The 25,180-nt window shown below is 43.7% G+C and overlaps 1 protein-coding gene and 1 long non-coding RNA gene across 2 annotated transcripts in view; one reads left to right on the forward strand and one right to left on the reverse strand.

Moving 5' to 3' along the window:
* Nucleotides 1-3,931: 3,931 nt before the first annotated feature.
* The window catches only part of SLC5A8 (solute carrier family 5 member 8), a 31,548-nt gene continuing 10,299 nt past the window's right edge, over nt 3,932-25,180 (forward strand). The window contains exons 1-11 of the mRNA XM_039520790.1: nt 3,932-4,404; nt 8,455-8,520; nt 11,717-11,768; nt 12,617-12,684; nt 13,132-13,286; nt 13,451-13,591; nt 17,704-17,833; nt 20,216-20,304; nt 22,274-22,386; nt 23,870-23,937; nt 24,255-24,341. Coding sequence (XP_039376724.1) covers nt 4,066-4,404; nt 8,455-8,520; nt 11,717-11,768; nt 12,617-12,684; nt 13,132-13,286; nt 13,451-13,591; nt 17,704-17,833; nt 20,216-20,304; nt 22,274-22,386; nt 23,870-23,937; nt 24,255-24,341 — 1,308 coding nt within the window. The 5' untranslated portion in view covers nt 3,932-4,065. The remainder of the gene's footprint in view (nt 4,405-8,454; nt 8,521-11,716; nt 11,769-12,616; nt 12,685-13,131; nt 13,287-13,450; nt 13,592-17,703; nt 17,834-20,215; nt 20,305-22,273; nt 22,387-23,869; nt 23,938-24,254; nt 24,342-25,180) is intronic.
* On the reverse strand, nt 8,566-13,513 carry LOC120395953. Its single transcript, XR_005592899.1, has 3 exons — nt 13,481-13,513; nt 10,348-10,522; nt 8,566-8,824 (listed from the first exon to the last, which is right to left on the reverse strand). It is a non-coding gene; the product is annotated as an uncharacterized LOC120395953 (long non-coding RNA).

Below are 25,180 nucleotides of genomic sequence, written 5' to 3' on the forward strand. Positions count from 1 at the left end.
TGAATAGAGCTGGGGGAGGGGTTCACACAGACTGCTCTGAGACCTTCCCTTTTGTAGATCCCACCATGCACTGTATTTACAGTGTTTCACTCCACCATCTTTTAAACACTAGTGCAGTCACAGTATTTACAATGTCATCCAACTTCACTGCCCCTTCTCCAGAGGGTAGGTGGGATAGAAAGGTATCTCCTCCAGAAGAACTCCGTTTGGTCATGTGGGACTGGGCCAGCTACTGCTTCTCCCCGGGTCACTTCCTTCCTGTGCTCTTTTATCCACTCTCCTTGTTAATGGGCTAATTAGCTCATTAGCTTCCCAACCCCAGGCTGATCTGGAAATCAGGAATGCCACTCCTTAACCAGGCCCTCCCCTGGGGCCTACTTGGTAAATCAGGGACCAGAGCATGGGATCAGATGCTGATTCCCAGCTCTCTGTGTCACAAGGTGGTTGGGAAATTTCCAAGGCAATGGGGTTTCTTTTACCATCAGAAAATGTCGGTTCATTGAAATAAAAACTTTTAGCAGTAATGAAACAGTTTTGACAAAACTTTCATCAGGAAACATTCCCAGGCCCAGGATTTCAGAGAGAGAGAGAGAGAGACCCCAGCGTAGCCTCTAGTCCAGAGGGCTAGGGGCTATAGAGCCTGTCAGTTCTCTTGCTCCCCCTCCCCCTCCACCCACCCCACTTGGAGCTGTTCCCACTTTGTATAAATAATGAAATATTCATTGACTCCAGAGAGAGAGAGACTGACTCCTTACCCGGGTGTTTAGGACATCCAGCGGGGATGTAAGAGACCCAGAGTCAAGTCCCTGCTCTAAATCAGGTCGAACAGGGACTTGTAAATGGGGCTCCCACACCACAGTTAAGTGCCTATATGTGCTTTAATCCTCAGGCTATTGGCTATTTGGAGGTGGGGCTGCTCTCATGTGCTCTTGTGTTTTTTCACCAAGAAAATTCGGAAGGTCTGTTTTTCTTCCAGTGCAAACAATTTTCAAAACCTCACGATGTTTTGCAAAGTGGAATCCTTGTCTTTCAGCCAGCCCTAATCCTGAGTTCAGATGACATAACTCCATGCACAGTAGAGCCTTGCAACCCAGCCGCAACCTCAACCCAACTGGACCTGACTACAAATGTTGGGTTCGGGTTGGGCCAGGTCTAAAAACAACCCAACCCCCTTGGTTTGGGTTGTCTCTGATCACCTCCTTCTGTCCATGGGGTCGGCGTGGTGGTGACTGCATGCCCTACTTCTGCCAGCTGCTGCCACCTTGCCACCGGTGTGCTGAGGCCCAAGCATGCCAATGAGTCGCAGAGCTTCCCACTTCCCAGCATACACGGTGCAATCAGGCAGTGGTGGCTGGCAGGAGTGAGGCATGCTGCATGCAGCTACTGCTGCATTGACCACATGGGCAGGAGGCAGCTGGGGACCGTTCACAGGCCCAGGGTGTGAGGAGTGGGAAGACCCCTTTAGGCTGAACCCCAAGAATGGGTCAGCAGCACTGACACAGTTTTGGGGGGAAGTGTTGGGTTTGGGTCAGGTCAGTTCTGAAAACAGCTCAACATGCTTGGGCTGGGTTCAGGTCTGCTGTGCTCAGCTTGGGTTCAGGTCCAGATCATGCCTTAAAATTAGGCCCAAGCAGACCTCTAATGTGCGCTCTCTGATAGCACTTTGCATACTCTAATCCCATTTAAGAATAAATTTCTGTGAAAAAGTGTTTATTTTGAAAGGTTTTCATCATAATTGAGTTTTTAAAAAAATATAAATACTATTTTTTGGATGGACATTGATATCCTTACACACATGCTTTGCGAGCACTTTCAAAATGTAACCAACACTCAGCAGCCACTGAAAGCTTGGTTGGATTAAAAAAATCTTGTAGAAATGCAGTATTATGGATTCAGGATTTTATTTTGTAGTAAACAGAGAGCTGGTGAAGATTCTGTAACATGATATTGTGCTAGATGTTTGAACAGAGTGATGCTCAGCTAGTAATTAGATATGGGGAAATAGTGTAGGGAATTGTAGTCAAACAGCCATTTCAGCGTCCTGCAAAAGACGATTGGGACCAGAGATGTCAGTTCAAGTTTTCAACAGTACCTAACTGACTAAGAGGTCTTGTGTAAGCTCGAAAGTTTGTCTTTCTCACTATCAGAAGTTGTTCCTGTAAAAGACATTACCTCACCCACCTTGTCTCTTTAGAATTCTACAGTCTAATTGAAAGTCAACTCTAGGCTCTTAAGTCACATAGGTATTGTTGAAAATGTTACCTGTTGATAATATCTTCTAGGAGTGAAGCAGAAAGCTCCATCTATTGCTAGTAAATCCTTTCCCTGGTGAGACACTCATTATTTGAAGACTGCATGTGCAAACACTTCAAAGGAAAGTCCAACGGGCTGACACAATTTTGAATAGTTCAAAGAGGCCCTAATGTGCCAAATCTAAGGAAATCAATTCTGGTGCCATGTAAACCATTAGAACACTCAACCAACCACTTTGGGGCTTCATACAGCTAGAAAGTAATGTCCTCATATAACCTGGTCATATTAAAGATTTAATTTGCAGGGTTGCAGTTATTAAAAATGTCTTATATTTTCTTTTGGGAAACCCAATGCCAATATCTTTATCTGAATATGGAATGCTAGAAAACATCCTGGGAATGGAAAGGGCACTATTTATTTCTCCCGGCCACCAAATGCCTTTGATGAAGGTGCATGTTGGTGAGCAGTCTCATTCTAAGGAGATCTCTTGACTAGCGGTACTGTTGATCCTGAGGTTACCTGAGTATGGGGGAAAGGGAAGATGTGTTAAATGGGTTTCTGACTACTTGCCTTGCTGTAGGGAAACAACACCTATGCAGTAGTATTGAACATTACAGGATTGTAGATAATGGCTACATGTTAGAGCAGTGGTTTTTAACTTTTTTTTTTCATTTTTTGGACTCCTAAAAAAAGTTGGAATGAAGGTGCAAAACCCTTTGGAAATCTTAAACATAATTTGTGGACCTCCAGGCAGGGGCGGCTCTAGACATTTCGCCGCCCCAAGCACGCCCCTGCCTCCAGGGGTCAAGGAACCACAGGCTGAAAACCACTGATCTCTGGAACAGCCTACCATACAAGCAGCCATACAGAACTCCGGGGGCTGTGGGCACATAATGGCAGGAACTCCTGGTAAGTGCTGGGAAGAAGCAGGTGAGTGTTTTGAAGGCGGGCTGATTTCCTCCCACCCGCAAACCTCTTAATCATAGGGATGAGAGGGACGAGTATGTTGAAATGAATGACGCTGTGCCGCCAGCGAGATAGGGCTGAGGTCATATTAGCACCGTCTAAAGCCCCCTCCCTCTTGATAAAAGCCAAACGCAATATTCTTCGCGCAAGAGCCGAGAGAGACATTTAACAGCTAATCTTCCTCCGGGGTTACTCTCCCATAGTGTGCCCACGCGATACAGCGCTGGGAGGAGGCAGAGGGTAGGTGGATCTTGGGCATGCACCGCCTGCCTGCTCCTCTGCTGAGCTGGTTTCTGTCAACCACTCACCTGGGACTTTTATTTGGTCAGGGCTCTTGGTGTTCCCAGTTCTGCGGCCGTGCAGCTGAGCCCACGTGCGCCTAGGGACCAGCACCGGTAAGGGGAGCAGAGAACGGTCCCCTGAGCCCCCAGCGGGTCCGGGGCACTCAAAAGCGCACGGAAGCGCAGAGAACGGAGCTCGCAGAGCCGGGCACGGGGAGTGCGGCGCGCAGAGCCGGGCACAGGAGTGGGGCGCGCAGAGCCGGGCACAGGGCGCACTGAGAGCGGGACGCGCAGCGCCGGGCACAGGAGTGGGGCGCGCAGAGCCGGGCACAGGGCGCACTGAGAGCGGGACGCGCAGCGCCGGGCACAGGGCGCACTGAGAGCGGGGCGCGCAGCGCCGGGCACAGGGCGCACTGAGAGCGGGGCGCGCAGCGCCGGGCACAGGGCGCGCAGATCGAGAATCGCTGGCTGCCGGCCATAGCCCAGAGTAGCGACCCCCGGAGAGGCCCTCGCCTCCAGAGTTAAACACACCCCCTCCGCTGCGAGCGCCCCTGCGGCTCGGGCCATGAGCATCGGGCACTTCACCGTGTGGGACTATGTGGTGTTCGGGGCCATGCTGCTGGTCTCCGCGGTCATCGGCGTGTACTACGCCTTCGCGGGCGGCGGCCAGCAGACCTCCAAGGACTTCCTGATGGGCGGCCGCAGCATGAGCGCCCTGCCCGTGGCGCTGTCCCTCACCGCCAGCTTCATGTCGGCGGTCACCGTGCTGGGCACCCCGGCGGAGATCTACCGCTACGGGGCCATATTCTGCATCTTCGCCATCACCTACTTCCTGGTGGTGCTCATCAGCGCCGAGGTCTTCCTGCCCGTCTTCTACAGGCTGGGGATCACCAGCACCTACGAGGTAAGCGGGGCTGCCGCTTTCTCCCTCTTAGGGAGCACTAGCCCCATTCAGCATCCTCTCTGTGTCCTCCATACATACCGATCCCCTGTGCCGCTGTGTCTCTCAGCAGCGTCCCTTAGGTGGCCTTGCCTCTCTACTAGCCGCCTCTTCCAGTTGATATTTCCTCCTTGCAGAGGCCATGGCAGGTCTCTTCCCCACCCACAAGATCTCCTGTCTCAGTAGAGTATCAGAGGGGTAGCCATGTTAGTCTGGTTCTGTAGAAGCAGCAAAGAGTCCTGTGGCACCTTATAGACTAACAGACGTTTTGCAGCATGAGCTTTCGTGGGTGAATACCCACTTCTTCGGATGCAAGCAGTGGAAATTTCCAGGGGCAGGTGTGTATATATAAGCAAGCAAGAAGCAAGCTAGAGATAACGAGGTTAGATCAATCAGGGAGGATGGGGCCCTGTTCCAGCAGCTGAGGTGTGAAAACCAAGGGAGGAGAAACTGGTTCTGTAATGGCTTGCCAGTTTCTCCTCCCTTGGTTTTCACACCTCAGCTGCTGGAACAGGGCCCCATCCTCCCTGATTGATCTAACCTCGTTATCTCTAGCTTGCTTCTTGCTTGCTTATATATACACACCTGCCCCTGGAAATTTCCACTGCTTGCATCCGAAGAAGTGGGTATTCACCCACGAAAGCTCATGCTGCAAAACGTCTGTTAGTCTATAAGGTGCCACAGGACTCTTTGCTGTCTCAGTAGACGCATTCCATATGGGTTTGCTCCTGGAGATTGTTAGCCCTCCAGATTTTCAATCCAAACTGGGGATTTATTTTTGCACAGATTGGTTGGTGACTTGGAATAAACAGTAAAACACAAAGAAAATCCCTCTAAAATAGAAGCCCAAACTCTCAATCCTGGGGGCCTGCCTCAATTTAAGTTTCTAAATCCATGATGAGGCACAAAGGCCCAATCCAGCAGAGCATTTAGACACCCATATGAACAGTCAAGCATATGAGCAGTCTTACTGATTTCACTGGGACTTCCTCTTGCATTTACAGATAAATAGGTCTCTGGATCAGGGCCCTAAATAGCAGCGGCTGGATTTTCCATAGTACTTATACAATGAGATCTGCAAGTGCTCAGCATATGTGAAAGTCAGGCCGCTTCTTTACCTAGGTGCCAAAATATAGCTTTAGAAAATTAGGGCTTGATTTTCCACTGCACCCCAGCTCAGTGAGGTAAAGCTGCACAGAAGCAATTTTAACTTAGGCCTCTGGCATAAAATCCCTGAGGGATCTAGCATCCATGGGGAACTGGGAGTCTTGTTGACATCACCCCTTCACTCTTCCTGCATCTTGCCTTTTCTTACACCAGGCAGTGAAGTTTCTGCACAGGAGGCGGAAGAACAGCCTCCATTAGATTCTCCCCAGCATAGGGGTAGTTCTCCTGTACAAATCTCTAGCTGCCTCAAGTTGACTTTGCCCCACATACGTTTTGGGCCCTTACTTCTGACTAGACACTAACTCCTGAAAAAGACCAGTAAAAAATGCAGTATTATTATAGTGCAGCCATTAAGTTCATTCCCTGCACTGATAGTATGAGCAGACTACCATAGTGCAAACACTTTTTTTTGTTCACATGCCTCTCTGCATGCATCCATTCAAAATTCAAGTGATGTTTAAACAATTGCAAAGACTCAAAGACGAATGCCAGCGCTTTGAAATACTGAGATATTTGTATCTGCTTTGATTGATCTGATTGGCGAGTAAAGGAGATCTCCTTTTCCCAACTGTACATGGATGTTTCTGTTAAGACAAGGGAATGAAATTTCAGGATAAAAAGTCAATTGAAGCCAAGATTGACTGTTAGTTGAGGATCTTGAGTCTTAGCCGATACTGTAGGCAGAAGGTTGTGGTTCATGCTTAGGGCCCTACTGTCGTCAGATGCCACCGGTGTGGTGCTCTGCTGTGCAAAATGTTGATAACAGTTGGCTGTGTGTGTGTGTTCCCTCTGTGTGCTGCCCCGGCTCTGCAGATAGCTGACACAGCAGACCTTGACAGAACCCCCAATGACCACAGACTCCGATAAGATATGAAGGTACCTGGCCAGGTTTATTGCCAAATGAAACACAGTAATAGTTTCCCGCAGACTCTACAGGACATACTACGAATATGTGCCCCCTGACAATGGACCGGCTCAGTCAGTGGCGGGACTCTCCACTGCCCCTTAGGCAGGACCAAGACAACTCCTCGGGGGTGAATTCTTATACACAGGTACAGGCAAGTTACACATCACTCCTGATGTGTTGAGGTGCAACCCCTCTACATAGTAAGGTGCCGCCTATCACCTTGTACACGTTGGTTCGAACAAAACAACTCTACCAATCATGTTATCCTTTAGGACCATGTCTTCCTTGTTATCTGTGTGGAATGTGCTAGTTCTTGACTGTTCTGGTACCATCCTGGCACATAGTTATATTACTAGTGCTTAGTGCTCAGGTATATGTATAATTGCAGCATCAGCCTTCTTCTTGCCAGCTTCTGTGAGCAGGACCTGCCTTTGGCTCACAGCTTAACTTTGCTTTATGTAGGCAAAGTCTTGACCATTACTTTAGTCCAGGCCTTAGGTCTCATAGTATACCGGGCCTCTGATACAAGGGTTTATGCTTCCGGGCTTTATCTTACCACACCTACCAAATTCATGGCCATGAAAAACGCATCATGGAACATGCAATCTGGTCTCCCTCCGTGAAATCTGGTCTTTTGTGTGCTTTTACCCTATACTATACCAATTTCATGGGGGGGATCAGAATTTCTCAAATTGGGGGTCCTGACCCAAAGGGGAGTCACAGAGGGGTCACAAGGTTATTTTAGGGGGGATCGTGGTATTGCCACCCTTACTCCTATGCTGCCTTCAGAGCTGGGTGGCCGGAAACCGGCGGCTGTTGGCCGGGCACCCAGCTCTGAAGGCAGCACCCCACCAGCATCTGGCAATAGTAAAGGTGGCAATGCCATACCATGCCACCTTACTTCTGCACTGCTGCCTTCAGAGCTGGGTGGCCTGAGCATGGCAGCTGCTGACTGAGGGCCCAGCTCTGCAGGCAGCAGCGCTGAAGTAAGGGTGGCAATACCATACCATGCTCCTGGCCAAGAGCCACTGCTCTCTGGTCATCCCGTTCTGAAGGCAGCGCCACTGCCAGCAGCAGCACAGAAGTAAGGGTAGCAGCACCACAACACCCCCTACAATAACCTTGCGACCCCACCACCACTCCTTTTTGTGGTAGGACCCCTACAATTACATCACCATGAAATTTCAGATTTAAATAGCTGAAATAATGAAATTTACTATTTTTAAAAGCCTATGACCATGAAATGGACCAAAATGGACCATGAATTTGGTAGGGCCCTATTCATGCTGTATAAGATCTGGGTATTATTATTATTAATTTATTATTATACACCATCCCAGATTGGGTTTATGTATAATGCTAACAGACAGTGAATGCCTCGGGCAAGTGCTGCTGGTGGTGTTACAGTAGCAGGCGATCCAGATTTAGATGACCCAGTTAAACTGAAAGCCTTCTGCCCATCTCAGGCAGCTGTTCCAGTGCAAATGAAAATCTCAGCAGTTTTCAAAGAGGGTAGAGATAACTCTTTCTTCCTCCTCACAATAAAAAAAAGTTATATTCACTCAAAACTAGTTAGGATTGTAGCTAAAGGCATAACAACTGCTGGATTTTGTCCAGTCACAATGTACAACTATTATCTGTAAAGTGCTTTAAGACACCTGTGCTAGAAAGCGCTACACATGTATGTATATATGACCAAACTCTCTTCTATGTACTCCATCTTGTACTGACTAGGTAAATATTTAGCTTCTCTCAGGTTTAACTAAAATGACAGTGATGTCTGCAGAAAACAAGATCAGGTTGACCATGACCATCCATGTGAATATAAAAACTGTTACTTCTGCTGAACAGCAATATCTTTTCTTACAGGAGATTTCTTAATACCATTTCTATAAATGTAAATTTTTGGCATCAAAGCTGTTTATTCACCTCTTTTGCAGTATCTGGAGCTTCGATTTAATAAATATCTGCGTCTTTGTGGGACAATCCTCTTCATTATACAAACGGCAAGTAAACCTCAAACAGGTTCTTTGATCTTTAATAGCCTTTAACATTACTTTAGTGTGGTGTAATTGGTAGTCATGTGTAAGCGGTTGCTAAGTTTATTGCGAAATATCAGAAATTGACATGAAAGAAAGAGACAAGGAAGTTCTTCATACTACCTAGTAATGAAGAGCATACACTGTCCAGTACTGCTCTTTGTTCCCTGAGGATCCTTGAGTAATCTGATTGTCTAGGGAACTGTTGCACTAAACACACATTGCAATGCTAGCTGGCTGCTTGCTACTTGGCACTGGTACTTGTCCCTTCCTGTAAAGCAATACAAACCCCTCAGAGATATAGAAAGCACTAGGAGAATAGTGGAACACCAATATATTTGAATACTGATGTCATCTCATCCTAAAATAATATTCACTAAGAAATTGAAGGCTAAAAGTAGGACAAGCTATTCATAAACCACAGAGAAAAATAATTCAATACATATTAGAAACATGTCCAAGAAAATACGTATTTCTCTGTGCTAAAGCTTATACCTGAAACTGTCTGGATCATTAAAAGGAAGATTTTTTAAAAATAGTATTTTACCGTTTTGCTGGTATAATTTTTATTGGTCCTATAACCATCAGAGTGTCATTTTTTCTTAATATGGGAACACTACCTAAATAAAATGAAGAAGTTGAAAGATTAGATCTTGATCCTTCTTTTAAGTTAAACAATATCTGATAATGATTGTGGCAAGAACACATTTTGTCCGGGATGCCAGAAAGCAGATGGGAAAACATTCACTGCACATTAGAAAGCTATTTTTCTATGCTAACTCACTCAAAAAGTTTGCCGTACCATGCCAAGCTGACAGTCGGCCAGGTACTCTATAGTTTGTGAAGGCTACAAGTTAGGTGTAGCTTGGTCAGAAAACAGGTGTAAGTGACAAAACAGTGTAACTTGCACTGATAGAGCATTCGCTGTGGAGCTAGATCCTGAGCTGTTGGGGGGGATATACTCAGCACACCTCAGGAAGAGTGTGGAGGGGAAGGGTGGTTTGACGCCACCTTTGCGTTTCCCCAATCTTGGAGTGAATTTGGCCCTTAACGTAATTTAGAGCGGCCTATATGTTAAACCTGGATGCCCACAGTTTCAAGGGGCCATTCTGGCACCTGAAGATTGCTGGAGTGTAGAGATACCCTGACCAGGCCCCCTTTCACCAGGGGAGGGGGGTGTTGGTGGAGGTGACAGTGGAAAGGGAATGGCATAGGAGTTGCTATGGCAGCCCTATGGTCACCAGAGGATTCCCCAACATCAGGGGAATCCTCTGCAGCCCTGTCTTAGCTGAGTTTATGACTTCTTTGTGCTACAGGAACGGTGTGAAGCAGCCTTATCTGGGCCAAAAATCTGGCCCAAAGTACACAAAACAGTTGTAAATGGCACCAGTTGGGAATTCTGTGGGGAAAGAGAAAATTCAGCGGCTGGTTTAACAAGGTGCTGTCCCCACCGAGGTCAATAGGAATATTATCGGTGTAAACCATTGGAGGCTGGCTATACGATGGTACAAGTTAAAGGAGCCGGGGAGTGGCTTTATTTTCCTCTTTTGTTAGTTGCTTGTTGTGTTACAGGCCAAGAGGATGGTAGGAGGGCGTGTATGTTATACACGTAAGTTTGCACACTTGCTAAATTCCAAGTAACTGCGGGTTATGATACTTTCCCACTTACGCATGAGTCAGAGTCTGATGTCACACCAGTGTAAATCAGGAGGAACTCAGCTGAAGTCAGTAGCTTTAAATCCCATAAAATAGGTGTAAGTGAATGCAGAATCAACTCCTCAATGTGTAACTTACCCCACTGCTGATGTTGTTGTTGAATTTGGTCCAGAGACTTCCATGGAAGTTGCACCTGTTTACTCCAAGCTACATCTCTGTGTTTGGCCTTGTGGAGTTACACCAAGCTGACAGCTGGAGGGTTGTTGTTGGTTTTTTAAATCTCCTTCCTCTGAAGCAGCAGGGGTGACTATGGCTGCAGATGAGACATTGGATGGCTAGGGCTCTGAGGTGGCACCAAGTCTTTTCCCTCTCAGGTGGTTGGCTGGCTGATTCTTGCTCACATGCTCAGGGTATAATTGATTGCCATATGTGGGGTTGAGAAGGGATTTTTCCCCAGGTCAGATGGGCAGTGACCTTTTGTTTTTTGCCTTCCTCTGCAGCATATGGGTACAGGTCACCTGCCTAGATTATCTGGGTGGAGCTCACTTAATTTCTCTGCCATTATAGAGGCCTCAGGCACTGGTGCAACTGGGTCCCTCCTATTCTCTGCTTGTGGCACATCACAGTCTAGTCTCTTGTGGGCTGTAATACCTTGGTCTAATCTCAGTGGTTGGGTTTAGTGTGCAGGTTCTGAGAGTGTTGGTGGCCTGTGATATACAGGAGGTCAGACTAGATGATCTAGTGGTCCTTGTGGTCTTAAACTCCGTGACTCTAAGTCCAAGGCTGAATTTGACCCAACAGTTAAAAGGCAAGCAGGATTTTAAAATAAATAAATCAAACTACTATAGGTGGTATCAGTACTGGGTGTCCCATTATGATAATAATCATAAGGGAAAAGATTTGTTTGTCTATATCTCTTTCCAGTGAGGGATGGAAAATCAGACCCACTCACAACCCTGTATGTGCATGTCACCCTCCAATGTTGGCAGCCTACAGTGGCTATAAATCCTAATTACTACAGCAGAATAACTATTTAATGGCACAGCTCTAGTCCCAGTTAATCTGAGTTATGTTTGCATATTGAGTGCCATTAACATGGCAAGAGATTTCTTGGCAAAGTATTTGCCAGCCTCAGCATTTTTTCCTCTTTCCACAGGTTTCTGCAGTATGGCATTTGTATGTGATTACTGCATTTTTTAAACAGTATGATACTTTGTAGAAAAGCCAGGAAAAGTTGAAGAGAGCCTGGGCATTTAAGAGCCATTATACAGTAGTGTTCATTTTAGGAACAGTGTACCATGAAGAATGTGATACTAGGTAGCCTCTGACTTTTTCCTTATAAATGATAGGAATTATTACTTAATACTGCACAGTACTGGTGATATAGACTCTATGTATACCTATAGCTACATTTCCCTATGTGTACTATAAGTGAATTACGATAGTTTAAGTAGGTATAGAACAAGTTACTTTTCATTTGATTTAGTATTTCTTTTATCCTCCTTAGATTTTATACACTGGAATTGTTATTTATGCTCCAGCTCTGGCACTGAACCAAGGTAAAAGGAAAATTTTACATTTTACAAGGTAGTTTGTTTTATTTTGTTATTATTTTTTTCAATACATAAAATGATTAGGTTTTTATGACAGACATCAACATAAGTAAATATGGGCCCAATTAAGAAGAGAAGAATAATGGAAATATACCCATCTCCTAGAACTGGAAGGGACCTTGAAAAGCCATTGAGTCCAGCCCCCTGCCTCCCTAGCAGGACCAAGAACTGATTTTTTTTCCCCATGGTCCCTAAGTGGCCCCCTCAAGGATTGAACTTATAACCTTGGGTTTAGCAGGCCACTGCTCAAACCACTGAGCTATCCCTCCCCACAGCCACCTGCTGACTATTTGCCTAAATGAAGACTTCAATATTAGTCTGGTAGTTATGACACATCTTATAAGAGATTGAAGACTTCGGGACAAATTCAACTCTCAGTTACTCTGACTTGAATGGGACTCCCTTATTGTCTACCTGCACAAAGCCCATTGTGTTGAAGTCAGTGAGATAACTCATGGGCTTGAAACGTTGGGATATAGTCTTAGTTGTTAAAATTTTAATTAAAGGGAAATTAGTCCTTAAATGCGAAAATATTTCTAATTGCTCAGCAGTTTGTAAAGTCTATCACAACTGTTGCTATGAGTTGGTTATATTCTTAATCTGTCAAAGTCACTTGGTTTTAGTGCACACATCATTTCAGTGCTATTGTTATTATTTTCTCCTTTTCTGTTTAAAATGGTTCTAATCTTTTTTTTTCAGGCAATCAGACCAACCTATAAATCTGTTTGAAGGTTAAGGGATTTACTTTTTTTCAAAAACAGTCTTTGCGGTTGTACATTTTCCCTCTTTTTCAGTCACAGGATTTGACTTGTGGGGTGCAGTGATCGCAACTGGAATAGTCTGTACCTTCTATTGCACACTGGTATGTCGGCAGTTAATTTTAAAGAACCTCCCTTCTTATAACTACTTAGTTAAAATACAGAACAACCTTCCACTGTAACATAGCATACAAATATTGAGTTTAAACTTGAATGAAGATAGAGGGCCAGGTCATTCTCTCCCCTGCTCCAAACTGCATATGGAAAACACCCTCTGCCTGTGGATCTGCCCACTCCCACGTGGAAAGGGCTGTGGTCATCTCTGTAGCACTGTTTTCTATTCTCCCAGGTAGAGACTGGCCAGGCTGGGGGCAGGAGTGGTTTGGGCTCAGAGAAACAGATCACCTCACTCTGCCCTTCCCAGGGGATTTTCCACAGGTGGGGATGAGCTAGCCCATAAATTAGAATTTGCTAAATTTCTTTATGGGCTAGCTACTTGCATCTTAATTTCATGCTCCTACTATACATTGAATCTGCTATTCCTCACACAGGGTGGTCTAAAGGCAGTAGTCTGGACAGATGTTTTCCAGGTTGGAATCATGGTAGCTGGATTTTCATCTGTAATTATACGTGCTGTGGTGGTTCAAGGGGGAATCGGCCGCATTCTAAACGATTCCTACCATGGAGGAAGATTAAACTTCTGGGAGTAAGTTTGTAAATACTTAGGCTAAAACATGACCAGCTTAAACAATCTTAAAGGTGTTAAACTGCATCCACACGGGTTTACAATTGAATTAATTCAACTGGGGCAGAGAGAGAAGCACCATTTTTGTCCATATTCTGAGTCTGTTATTTTTTTCTCCCATTTAGCTTTAATCCCAACCCGTTGCAAAGACATACCTTCTGGACAATTCTCATAGGTGGGACCTTCACCTGGACTGGCATATATGGGGTCAACCAATCTCAAGTTCAGAGATACATTGCCTGCAAAACCAAGTTCCAAGCAAAATTGTAAGCCTGCGTGTGGTCAGTGTAATTCTTCAGTGCCTGCCTTTAATCACTATCTGTTCTTCATAAAGGGAGATTTTTAAATGAATGCTTTAAATTTATATAAAACCTGTTCATGAAAGGTAGTAACAACCTGTACTTTCTGCTTCATGAACAAAGACAAAAGCAAATTGGAAGAATAAATGCTAGGATTTATAAGTTTTATGACGCTGGTATTCATGTACACAAATAGTTGTATTAAGTTCATTTGCAACCTAGAGACCAAATTGTATAGTTGTTATTTGTGCAAAGCGTCTAATTACACCAGATCCTGGCTTGGTACTATATTAAACTTAACTCAGTGAATGGGAGTTGTACCAGAACAATATTAAAGGATTCAATCATAAAGCTACTGAAATTGATTGCCCCATGATAAAATTGCTGAAGAATCACGTACTTTGATTTCAGAATAGTTAGTGACCTTCTCCTGAAGCTGTAAGCAGCTGGATACTGGTGATCAGTAAGCTTTCTCTATAGATTTACTTATGTGAGAAATGTATGAAAAATAAAAAAGCATTCCCCATAATACAATGCCATAAGGTATAGGAAGGGACAGTATTTTGGAGGTTTAATATTTTTAAAATGTGGGCAAAATAATTGAAATAATTTCCCCCCCCGGTGAAAGCTATATTTTTAGAATTAAAATGTTTAAGGCTAAAGCAGTGAGAAAAACTAGTTTTGTAGTCAATCATATTTATGACAGGAATGAGTTGATATGCATCATCATTGTATCTCCAGTGCCTCTTCCTTGGTTATGCTGCTTTGTTCAGAAGGTCAGCCTTTACACAGACAGAAGGCACATCTCACTTCTATAATGGATTGCTCACGTATGGGAAAGAGCTTCATGCGTCATGCCTGTATTGCATGTCATTGATGTTGACTCTTCCAAGCATCCCTAGCTGAAGCTATATTACTTGTTTGCATCCCCCCTACCCACTGTGCAATGGGATCCTTTAAAGGCATCCTGGAAGCAGTTCAGTTGTGACCAGAGGAGTCTGGGAGTGTGGCACCATTGGAGTCACATGGCCAGCGCTGCTGTGAAGATACAGCAGTTCCACGTGTAAGGCCCTAGCCTCCCAGGAATCTCTGCATGAGCCCTGAAGCCTTTCCATATTAATGGGATACCCCTGCCCTTATTGGGGAGCACTTCTGGAAATCTCTGCAAGGAAAACCTCATGGAGATCTCTTTATTTAGCTCCCTTCTGCCAGCTTTCCTACAGGCAAGGGCAATTGAGTTTCCAGGCATAGAAGCTGCTAGCCACCCTATCTGTGCCTGAGAATACGATCATTTCCTGAGGCATGGATAATTTTCAGCATAAAAACTGCATCTCCACACAGGTGTAAACACTGGCAATACAACAGCTGCCTAGTTTCTTTTGCAAGAACCTTAAAACACCCACAACAAGATTCACTAATGCCCTGCTCCTTGTGTAGTCATTTACACCAGTGCACAGTAGATGTAAAATGCTACCACATCAGAATGGTAGCAATTTACACTCACATTACACTGATGTAAAAGATTTACAAGGTGCAGTACAATGATGAACTGGGCTCACAGAGTGAATGATTTCACAGGTCCTAACCCATGCCTTCTGGTAATGCATGAAACTATGGGTTGAGAAGAGTATCTCAGGATTATTGACTGTCTCAGAAAGAATCTATCTCACCCCACCCAAGATATGCACCTGTAGTTTTGTGACTAGAAAGCACAACCAAGCAACCTAGATTCTTGTATTTGAACAATGACATATTCACTTACAAGAAGTACAGGTGTTTAAAGTGGAAGAATCACACATTTCAGATAAATGCAGGTGTGATATTGACTCATCAGCCTACTAGTTTATTACCTCTTATTTTCCCCTTACCAATCCTTGGCTTCAAAGAACTCTTCAAAGGCACCACACAATGGTTTGAATGTTGAAATCTTAAATTCTTATTAAAAAGAAAGACTTGCATAGTCTTCCCAGACACAATGCCAGCTTTGCGGAAGAGTATTCCACCCAGCATTGCTCATTCAGAATTAGTGGGAACAACTCATTTCTTAAGTCATAGAGTGTCACTCTGAACTAGGATTTACATCAGGACAAGATCAAACAAACACTGATTGTCATTTGACACCCAGCCACCAACATGGTTTAAAAAGAAGATTTGAAAATGCTGTGGGTAATCGGGGAATGGTCATACTTTTCTGCCTTTAATCACTCAATTGATAGCAATTTTGTTTAATTTTTAACTATAGTGGCCTAGGCTAAAACATGCTACCCATGAGAGTTGTACTAATTTTGTTTAATTTTTAACTATAGTGGCCTAGGCTAAAACATGTCTACCCATGAGAGTTGTACTAATTTAACAAAATTCTTCTGCATGTCCATCTTCAATCAGTCTAAGAGTGCTTTATCTCAGCTTAGTTTATAGTGATAAGGAATCAGGTTATGGTAAACTGATTTAAAACAGACTCAACTCTATATGAGAGGGTCCATAACACAGGGTTGGATCATTTTAACTAAATTAGTCTAGAAACAGATTTAGCTAAAGCTTTGCAATTTACATGTTTAGACAAGGCCCAAGTCTGACCACTGGCAGTGGGGTCACCCAATCAGCTTTAACATGCCCAGGTTTTGTTATCAGACACTTAATTTAAGTCAGGTTGTCCCGTGTGCTGATGAGATTTACGAAGTACACCAGGCTGCAGGCTCAATTATATTACACCAGTACACCCAATAACATACATTTCCATCCCCATTAAGATCTTCAAGAGCAGAGCTACTCTCCTGCACATATCCTAATGAAACTTCTAAAGTAACCCAGGGGTTGGTGCACTTTTGCAGGCACTGGAAACACTGAACAGCCTCCTAAGCATCCTAAATGCTGACACACTTGCTTAGATACTGGAGGTACCAATGCAGCTCTGATTGCTTGGCATAGTGGCAGGGCCTCAATGGCAATCAGTGGGCATCAGGCAACAAAATGGCTGCTGGTTGGAATACAATTAATCTTATGGAAGTACAGGGGAAGAACCATGTTCTTGAAGAACATACCACCTGTGGGCATTGTGGGTTGCAGTAGGGCACTGAAGATGAACCAGAGGGTAGAGCTAGAAGTACCTAGACACCTCCAGTAATCTGCAGGAGCTCCACCTCTGTAGAGAAGGAAGCCAAAGTGGACAAGAAGACTGGAGCATTTTGAATAGCCAACAGTGAATGAAGACCTAGGGTAGCAGACTTTGCATTCATGCTTGAAGCTGGAGCCTTTTGGGGCTAGAGCTGTCAGGAGATGGAGTCAGTTTACTACATCAGTCTCCAAGATTACCTAGGCACTAAGGCCTGGTCTGCACTTGGGGGGTGGGGATCGATCTAAGATATGCAACTTCAGCTAAGAGAATAGTGTAGCTGAAGTCAACGTATCTTAGATCAACTTAGAATCACTTACTTAGCGTCCTCGCGGCACGGGATCGACGGCCGCCGCTCCCCCGTCGACTTTGCTTCCGCCTCTCGCTGAGCTGGAGTTCAGCAGTCGATGGGAGAGCGATTGGGGATTGATTTATTGTGTCTACACTAGATGCGATAACTCGATCCCCGATAGATCGATTGCTACCCGCCGATGCGGCAGGCTGTGTAGACGTACCCTAAGACGGGAAGCTCACAGTCTGTGTTCAGTCTATTTCCTCCTAGAAGCTACAGCTCTGAGGGACTCCATGCCAAGTCAGCAGGAGAAGGACATGCACAATGGCAGCCTTCCAAGGTGTGCTGGCTTTGTTACGTCAGGAAGGGGCTCAGCATATGGCTCCTAGTCTATGAGTTACTCTGTGGCTTGTCATGTTTTTCAACAGTTCCTTGTGTTGCTGAGAGTTAGTGGCTTTGCACTGCTTTAAAGGGTAGCCAGCCAGACCACTGTCTGTAACTAGACTAAGAAGTGTTCAGTTAACGAGGTTTCTCTCTTTTTTTTTGTTTGGCTGCCAATGAGGAAGTGAATACAGGTACAGTAGGACATGTTAATCTTTAGCAACATTACAATACAGTGCTGTACAGTGCTATGGCTAGCTCTTAACATTGTTGTTTCCTTTCATGTTTGTGCAGATCTCTCTATATCAACCTCTTGGGACTCTGGGCGATTCTTGTCTGTGCAATGTTTTGCGGACTAGCAATGTACTCCATATACCAAGATTGCGACCCATGGACAGCAAAGCGCGTGTCAGCACCAGACCAGGTTTAACACTAAACATCTCAATGGTTTAATAGTTGGGAATGAATTAGGATTGCTGCCTTTAGGGGCTGTTCCCAAGATATGAGGCTGAACACACATCTCCAGTGTCATGGGTGCTCTCAGGATCTGTCTCTTTGGAAAGATACATTAAGGAACAGTTTGGGACACTTGAAACCCAGGAGTGTATTTTATTTGCAGTAAGGGAGGACAGGGTTAATAAAATAAGAAACCAGAAATCCTCTTATTCCCTAGTGATACATAGGACAAGGAAGACCAAATATGACAACCCTATATAGGAAACTAGATCATTTTCTTTTTTGGGGGAGGGTGGAGGTTGCTCCCCTGTGCTACAACCAAGGGACCCAAAACCTATGGCTCTCTCTTCCCCCTGAGATCCACATGGCTCAAGGGAGATTCAGAGAGACAAGGGTGGTCTGCATGGAGGCTCCATGCCTCTGCCTTCTCTGCCCCCATCAATCACTGAGTCTGAACCCCCATTCAGAGGATGTGCCCCAGTCTGGGGGGGTGGGGGGGAAGCACCTCAGTTAGCATTCAGTGAATCAGCATGACTGAGGCAAGGAATCACTACAAAGAGGCGGGGAGGGAAGATTTTAAAGGAAGTGGCAGATCCTTCAGTCCCACCACTCCCAGGTTATGGCCCATCGAAGCAGGTCTCTTGGGGCTAGATCAGGGGTGGGCAACCTTTCAGAAGTGCTATGCCGAGTCTTCATTTATTCGCTCTAATTTAAAGTTTCGCTTTAAATTAGTAATACATTTTAACATTTTTAGACGGTCTCTTTCTATAAGTCAATAATATATAACTAAATTATTCTTGTATGTAAAGTAAATAAGGTTTTTAAAATGTTTAAGAAGTTTCATTTAAAATTAAATTAAAATGCAGAGCCCCCCGGACCGATGGCCAGGACCTGGGCAGTGTGAGTGCCACTGAAAATCAGCTCCTGTGCCGCCTGTGGCACATGTGCCATAGGTTGCCTACCCCTGGGCTAGATGAAGGGAGCAGTGAGGAGAGTAGTGCTATGAAGGCAGCTTTATCTTCTTGGCTTTGTCAGGTATTCGTCCCTTCCAGCTGAATAAAGTATAAAACAGAGGACATTTAAAATTAGAATAACTGGGCAGCATGAAGTTTGGAAACGTTATAAAAGCAATACCTTAGAAGCAAGAACACAGATTAGGTAAAATTATAATATTTCTCAATCTATGTGTGATGGGTTGGATCACAGACATCCCCTTGGGGGCTGCCAACCAATGTGCCAAGACTACTTCTGCCCCTGCTTTCCCTGCCAGCCTGGGACTCCAGCACCCTGTCTTGTTGAGCCAGACACGCCAGTCTGCTCCAACACAGACCCAGGGTCTGAACCACGTGCCCCAAAGCTGCAGACTTAACTGAAAGCAACTTAAGAAGTGTTCCTGTCTTTACCACTCAGCTGCCCAACTCCCAATGGGGTCTAAACCCGAAATAAATCCATTTTACTCTATATAAAGCTTACACAGGGTAAACTCATAAATTGTTCGCCCTCTATAACACTGATAGAGATATACACAGCTGTTTGCATACTCTGGGTTAATTAATAAGTAAAAAGTGATTTTATTAAATACAGAAAGTAGGATTTAAGTGATTCCAAGTAGTAACAGACAGAACAAAGTGAATTACCAAGTAAAATAAAATAAAACATGCAAATCTAAGTAATAAAACTGAATACAGATAAAATCTCACCCTCAAGAGATGTTTCAATAAGTTTCTTTCACAGACTGATGCCTTCCTAGTCTGGACACAATCCTTTCCCCTGGTACAGCCCTTGTTCCAGCTCAGGTGGTACCTAGGGGATTTCTCATGATGGCTGCCCTCTTTCCTCTGTTCCGCCCCTTATATATCTTTTGCATAAGGCGGGAATTCTTTGTCCCTCTGGGTTCCCTCTCCCACCCTCCCCCGCCCCCTGTCTGAATGGAAAAGCACCAGCTTAAAGATGGATTCCAGTTCAGGTGACATGATCACATGTTACTGTAAGACTTCATTACCCACTTGCCAGTACACACGTATACAGGACTCACATGCAAAACAGAGCCATCTATAGACATTATCCTGGTTAATGGGAGCCATCAAGATTCCAAACCACCATTAATGGCCCACACTTAGCATAATTACAATAGGCCCTCAGAGTTATATTTCATATTTCTAGTTTCAGATACAAGAGTGATACATTTATACAAATTGGATGACCACACTCAGTAGATTATAAGCTTTGTAACAATATCTTACAAGAGACTTTTTGCATGAAGCATATTTCAGTTACATTATATTCAAACTCATTAGCAAATTTTCATATAATCATATAGAGTGCAACATCACACTATGATTTTTTTCAGCTCATGCCATATCTGGTATTGGATATTCTACAAGATTTTCCAGGGGTACCAGGGCTTTTCGTGGCTAGCGCCTACAGTGGGACATTAAGGTAATATAATCATTCTGAACTCAGTGACATACATTGGCCATTTTTATGCATGCGTTTACACAAGATTCTTTGCATTTAATTTCCCTGCATGCATATGTTGTTGTTCTTTAAACAGGGAAAAATTAGAAGCTGTTTAATGGGTGCAGCTTAAAAGCTTTTCAGGCTTCACGAGTGGAGCTTCAAATTTCCTAGCATTAAAGCAACTTGGTCTCCACTGTTAACAAACTCCACCAACAGGGCTAGTCTGAGCCTTGGCACTATAAACTCCATTGTCATGAGCAAAGTATGGCACCTACAAGCTCCACCTCACCTTGCGTTAAAGCTATTACTTCACTAGCGGCACTTGTACATTCCTGAAATCCTGTAGGGAAACAGGGCAGCTGCAGTTTAAGGGAATTTTCTGCTGCTCATCCTTCCTTTTCCAAACCTTCAGAACTGTATTTTAAGGCCATCTCCCTTCTTACGACTTAAGAAGCACATTCTGCTCATTAAGGGCTATTTACAAACTAGTGTTTGGAATTAAGAAATACAGCTGTTTTGCGTCAATCCTGTGAAAATGGTCAGAATGTTTTGTTTCAAATGGTGGTGGTAAAAAAAATGCATTTCCCGCCTTCTGATAATTGAAAAACAACTGCAAAGATTTTTGCTTCAGCATTCCAAAGTTGTATACTTTCTGGCAGCCACCACGTACGGAAAAGTTCAGCCCTTAATGTGAACGTTTTGGATAATCTTGAGTGTTCAAAAATCAGGAGTTAGAACGGAAACTGTTAACAACCTTATCTATAGCAATCACACCCAGAGCAACTGGTATAATGCTGTGGTTGAATAATTTTTTGACTCTTAATATTTGTAGATATGTAAGTAAATATGATGATCAGGGCAATACATTTTCACACTTTGAGGTGCAAGCTGATTGCTTGTGAGAGTAATGTATAAAAATGTCCGATACTGATTGCTTGTGAGAGTAATGTATAAAAATGTCCGATACTGCACAATCTGTGGATTGTAGGTGATTGGCACTACAAGAGGCCAGATACTGGACTAGATAGGGAAGAATAAAATAATACTTTCTCACCTTAATAAATTCATGTTTGTAAAGTGCTTTAAAATCCTTAAATGGAAGAGGTTGCAGAAGTGCAAATTATTATTGTAACTCGGGTGTTCTACTTGAATTCTGTTAATTAGTTAATCTTGTCTGACATTGGCTACTGGTGACATTGGCCACAGGAATATTAAAGAGAAGGGAAATAGTAGGCATTGTGGCATGTTTCTCTGTAAGGAAAATGTGTCCTATACTATTCTATATGATCCAGGAGGTTCAGAGTTATTCCATAGTAGCTAGATCTGCTGTCAGGAGAGAGGGGCTGATGTTTCAAGTGTTTGGGACAAGTGGTTCCCTTGGAGTCTATTGAATGCTCACTGGAGCTCATAATTAACCATTGTATGTGTGGAGATGCGTATTTTGTGTGTGTGCTGTGGTCTGCGCCATGGCAGCCCACTTATTTAAATCTGGATTTAGGATCCTAGCTTTAGGCTTCAATTTTTGGCCTGAGCCTGTAGAGTGCATCCAAAATAGTCAATGAAATGGCATGCAATATACATATACCTAGCCCAAAGGATGCGATACATATTAATGAATTCAAAAACGGGTTTAAAATACCAGTCATCCTTTGATCTATAGCAATATATGTTAACTTTCCTTCCACTGATTTATCTGATTGCTTCTTTTTCTTAAAACGTGCATTATCCTCTCTGAGAACAAATATTCTAAGCAATTGCAAAATGTAACAGATAGTGCTGTCAAGTTTATTTCCGTTAGTAATAATAATTTCAACATGTATAGTAGTTACAGCTACATAAGGTCTCTGATATTGTTGCAGAGGAATCTCTCTGCCGTTATCTCAATTATTAAGTGTTTGTAATCTCAGTTCCTAACATACAAAAATGTTTCAAATTTTGTCATCTGCAGCACAGTGTCCTCCAGCATCAATGCTTTAGCGGCTGTAACTGTTGAGGATCTCATTAAACCTTACTTCCGCTCCCTCTCCGAAAAGAAACTATCTTGGATTTCCAAGGGGATGAGTAAGTTTGTGAGGGATGTTTTCCACTTTCACCATAAAGAAAGAGGGCTTGGTTCAGATCTCACTTATAAGGGTGTAAATCAGGAGTAACTTCATTAAAGTCAATGGAATTACACCAGTATGAAACCTGTGTGAGATCAGAATCAGGCCAAGAGTTTTCAGATATGGGGGGAGAAGGGGAGCAGCTATTTAAAGTGAGCATGGAAAAGGGCATCTTGTTTGATCTTTAAGCAGTAAAATTATATTGTAGCCTTGTTCAATCTAGATTCCTAATACAAAGCATATTGTATTAGGAATCTAATGTAATACAAAGGGCCTGGGTTGAAATAGGTGTTATTTTTCATTCGGTAAGTCAGAAGGCAGGTGCATGGTATGGAATTTTGTAACAAGTCATTTGAACATGGAATTATTTGGCAGGGCACATGGGTGGGGAAATGTACTGCATCACACTCTCCTTCTAGAAAATGTGAGGCTTCATGATGCTACGATATACCCTGAAGCCCTCAATCTGTTTAATGCCCCCAAGCGGCTAGTCTCAGAATTTTGAGTTGAACATACAGGACCAGATCCTTAGCTGTTTTAAATCTGTGACGCTCCATTGATTTCTTTGCTAGCTACCTCAGTTGACATCAGCGGAAGATATGGCCCACAGTGCCCCAGGTAGTTTGCTGGGAAAAATTAACGTCTTTTTTTATTGTAATAAGCTTAGTAAGGGATAGAAGAGTACAGCCAAGTACTTCACTGTATTCCCAAGCAAGAGAACATGCCCTGCCAGTGAGCACACCAGAGCCGTGAGGGGTGTTACAACAGCATTGTCACCTGAGACTGTGGTTTCTTAAGCATTATTAACTACTTTTGATGCCAGCTTTTGTTTGCTATGGGAATGGAGGTTCACAGGTCTGAACTCTGATAATTGCCTGACCTCTCATATTAAGCACTGGGATTAATGTGTCCCCATGTCATTGTAAATTAGAGCTTTGTGAGTGGTGGATGTAACTAAAGTGCTCATCAAGCATTAGGGACCCTGGGAAAAAGAGACTTCATTTGCTTAGGCTGTCTATATCCTGGCTGTGTGGGCAATTCTTAGCCATGGAACTCCAATAATCTAAAAGTGTTTTCACTGGAACAAAACTCAAGTGAGAAAGAAGATCTGTTCGTCAAATAAGAAGTGTTGGCACAGAGGATTAGAGGAGGAATGTACATGATTCTTGCTGTGCTTATTATCCCCACTACTCATCCCAACTTCTTTTAAAGATTTAAGCTGTCAACTAATCCTCAGTGACCACATGTTGTAAAAGGATTTGTCATGTTTGCACGATCCCCTCCTGAGGTAATAGAGCACCTGACCTTTTGTTGGTTTGGCCATTCTCAAAGACGATCCTAACGGCCATGTATTTTTGGCTTTATTAGTAGTAGTATTAGACTAGAAGGAAACTTCACTGCAGCAATTTAAAATGATACATTTGTCTTTCTCACCCATTCAGGTCTTTTTTATGGAGGAGTGTGTATTGCCATGGCTGCTGTGGCATCCCTTCTGGGCGGTTTGTTACAGGTGCATGTTTAACTGCTTTTCACCTCTGTTTCATTAACTAGAAGAAATTTTTGAAAAGAACAATTACTGGCTACTGCAAAATGATTAATTTTCATCCCTTACCTTGGAAATTCTAGGACTGAATCCTCAGCTGGTGTTATTTGAGATAATTCAACAATGGAGCTACACCAGTTTACACCAGCTGAGGATCTGGCCCAGAGCCAACTTGAAATCCTGATTGCAGATATTTCATTTCCTTCCCCACCCTCATGGCAGCATGCTGCAGGTTTTGGCTTTGCTGTGTGATACTTGATATAAGACTTTGTTTTCTTCCTCAGGCAGCTCTCAGTATTTTTGGCATGGTTGGTGGCCCTCTTCTAGGACTGTTTTCTTTGGGAATCCTCTCCTCCTTCGCAAACCCCATCGTAAGTATAAGTTGTGCGTCTTGCTGTTGCAAAATACAATAGTAATTTGGGGGATCATTCCCCTCCTCTCCCCAATAATTTGTTTTAGGCATCATGGGAAATATTTTAGATTGGCATTTTTCATACATACCCCCTCACACCCCCATCCCCATACCCCAATAGTTAGGCAATAAGGCCAGTAGTTTAGTCTGAAAAAATATTGTTAAAAATGGCTAGAGTCACTAATCACTTATTTTCTCCTTGTTCCCTATGGCTAAAGCAGTGCTTTGTCTTCACACAATGCTGCGGAATCAGTACTGCTGTGCTGTAAACAGCCTAAACAGGGCAGTATGTTGTTACTTTGTGGTGTGACAACGTTCACTCCATAATTATGGTCGCAAATTGAATTTCCATTATAAGCCTGATTTTGGCCACCCTCATCTAAAACACACACAAACACACTCCTTAGATGTGAGTTCAAGGTAAATATTATCCGTGAATCAAACTGAATTGCACAAGGCATTCCTAAATGACGACACCCTAACAATGGAGGTGTTCTCCAGAGTTCATAAGGTCTAACATTTCAGTCTCTGTAGCAAGAAGCCTTGAGAGCAGGAGAGAAGTGAAACTCAGTCCCCTGGACACTCGTGAGCTGAGAGATACTGCACAGCACCATAGTTGATAGGAATCTAAATCAAACATTGTTAACTTTTGTATTTGGAGTGTCTCTGTGGCCTGCAATGAATTATGAGTGAGATTCATCCTTGTTGAGAGAGCCAGGGCAAGGTCTACACAGTACTTAATTCCCAATTAAATTCTCAGTTAGTCCTTGTCTATGCTGGGGACATTTTTTAAAAAAA

This window comes from Mauremys reevesii, linkage group 1 (assembly GCF_016161935.1).
Source record: "Mauremys reevesii isolate NIE-2019 linkage group 1, ASM1616193v1, whole genome shotgun sequence".
NCBI classification, from domain to species: Eukaryota; Metazoa; Chordata; order Testudines; family Geoemydidae; genus Mauremys; species Mauremys reevesii.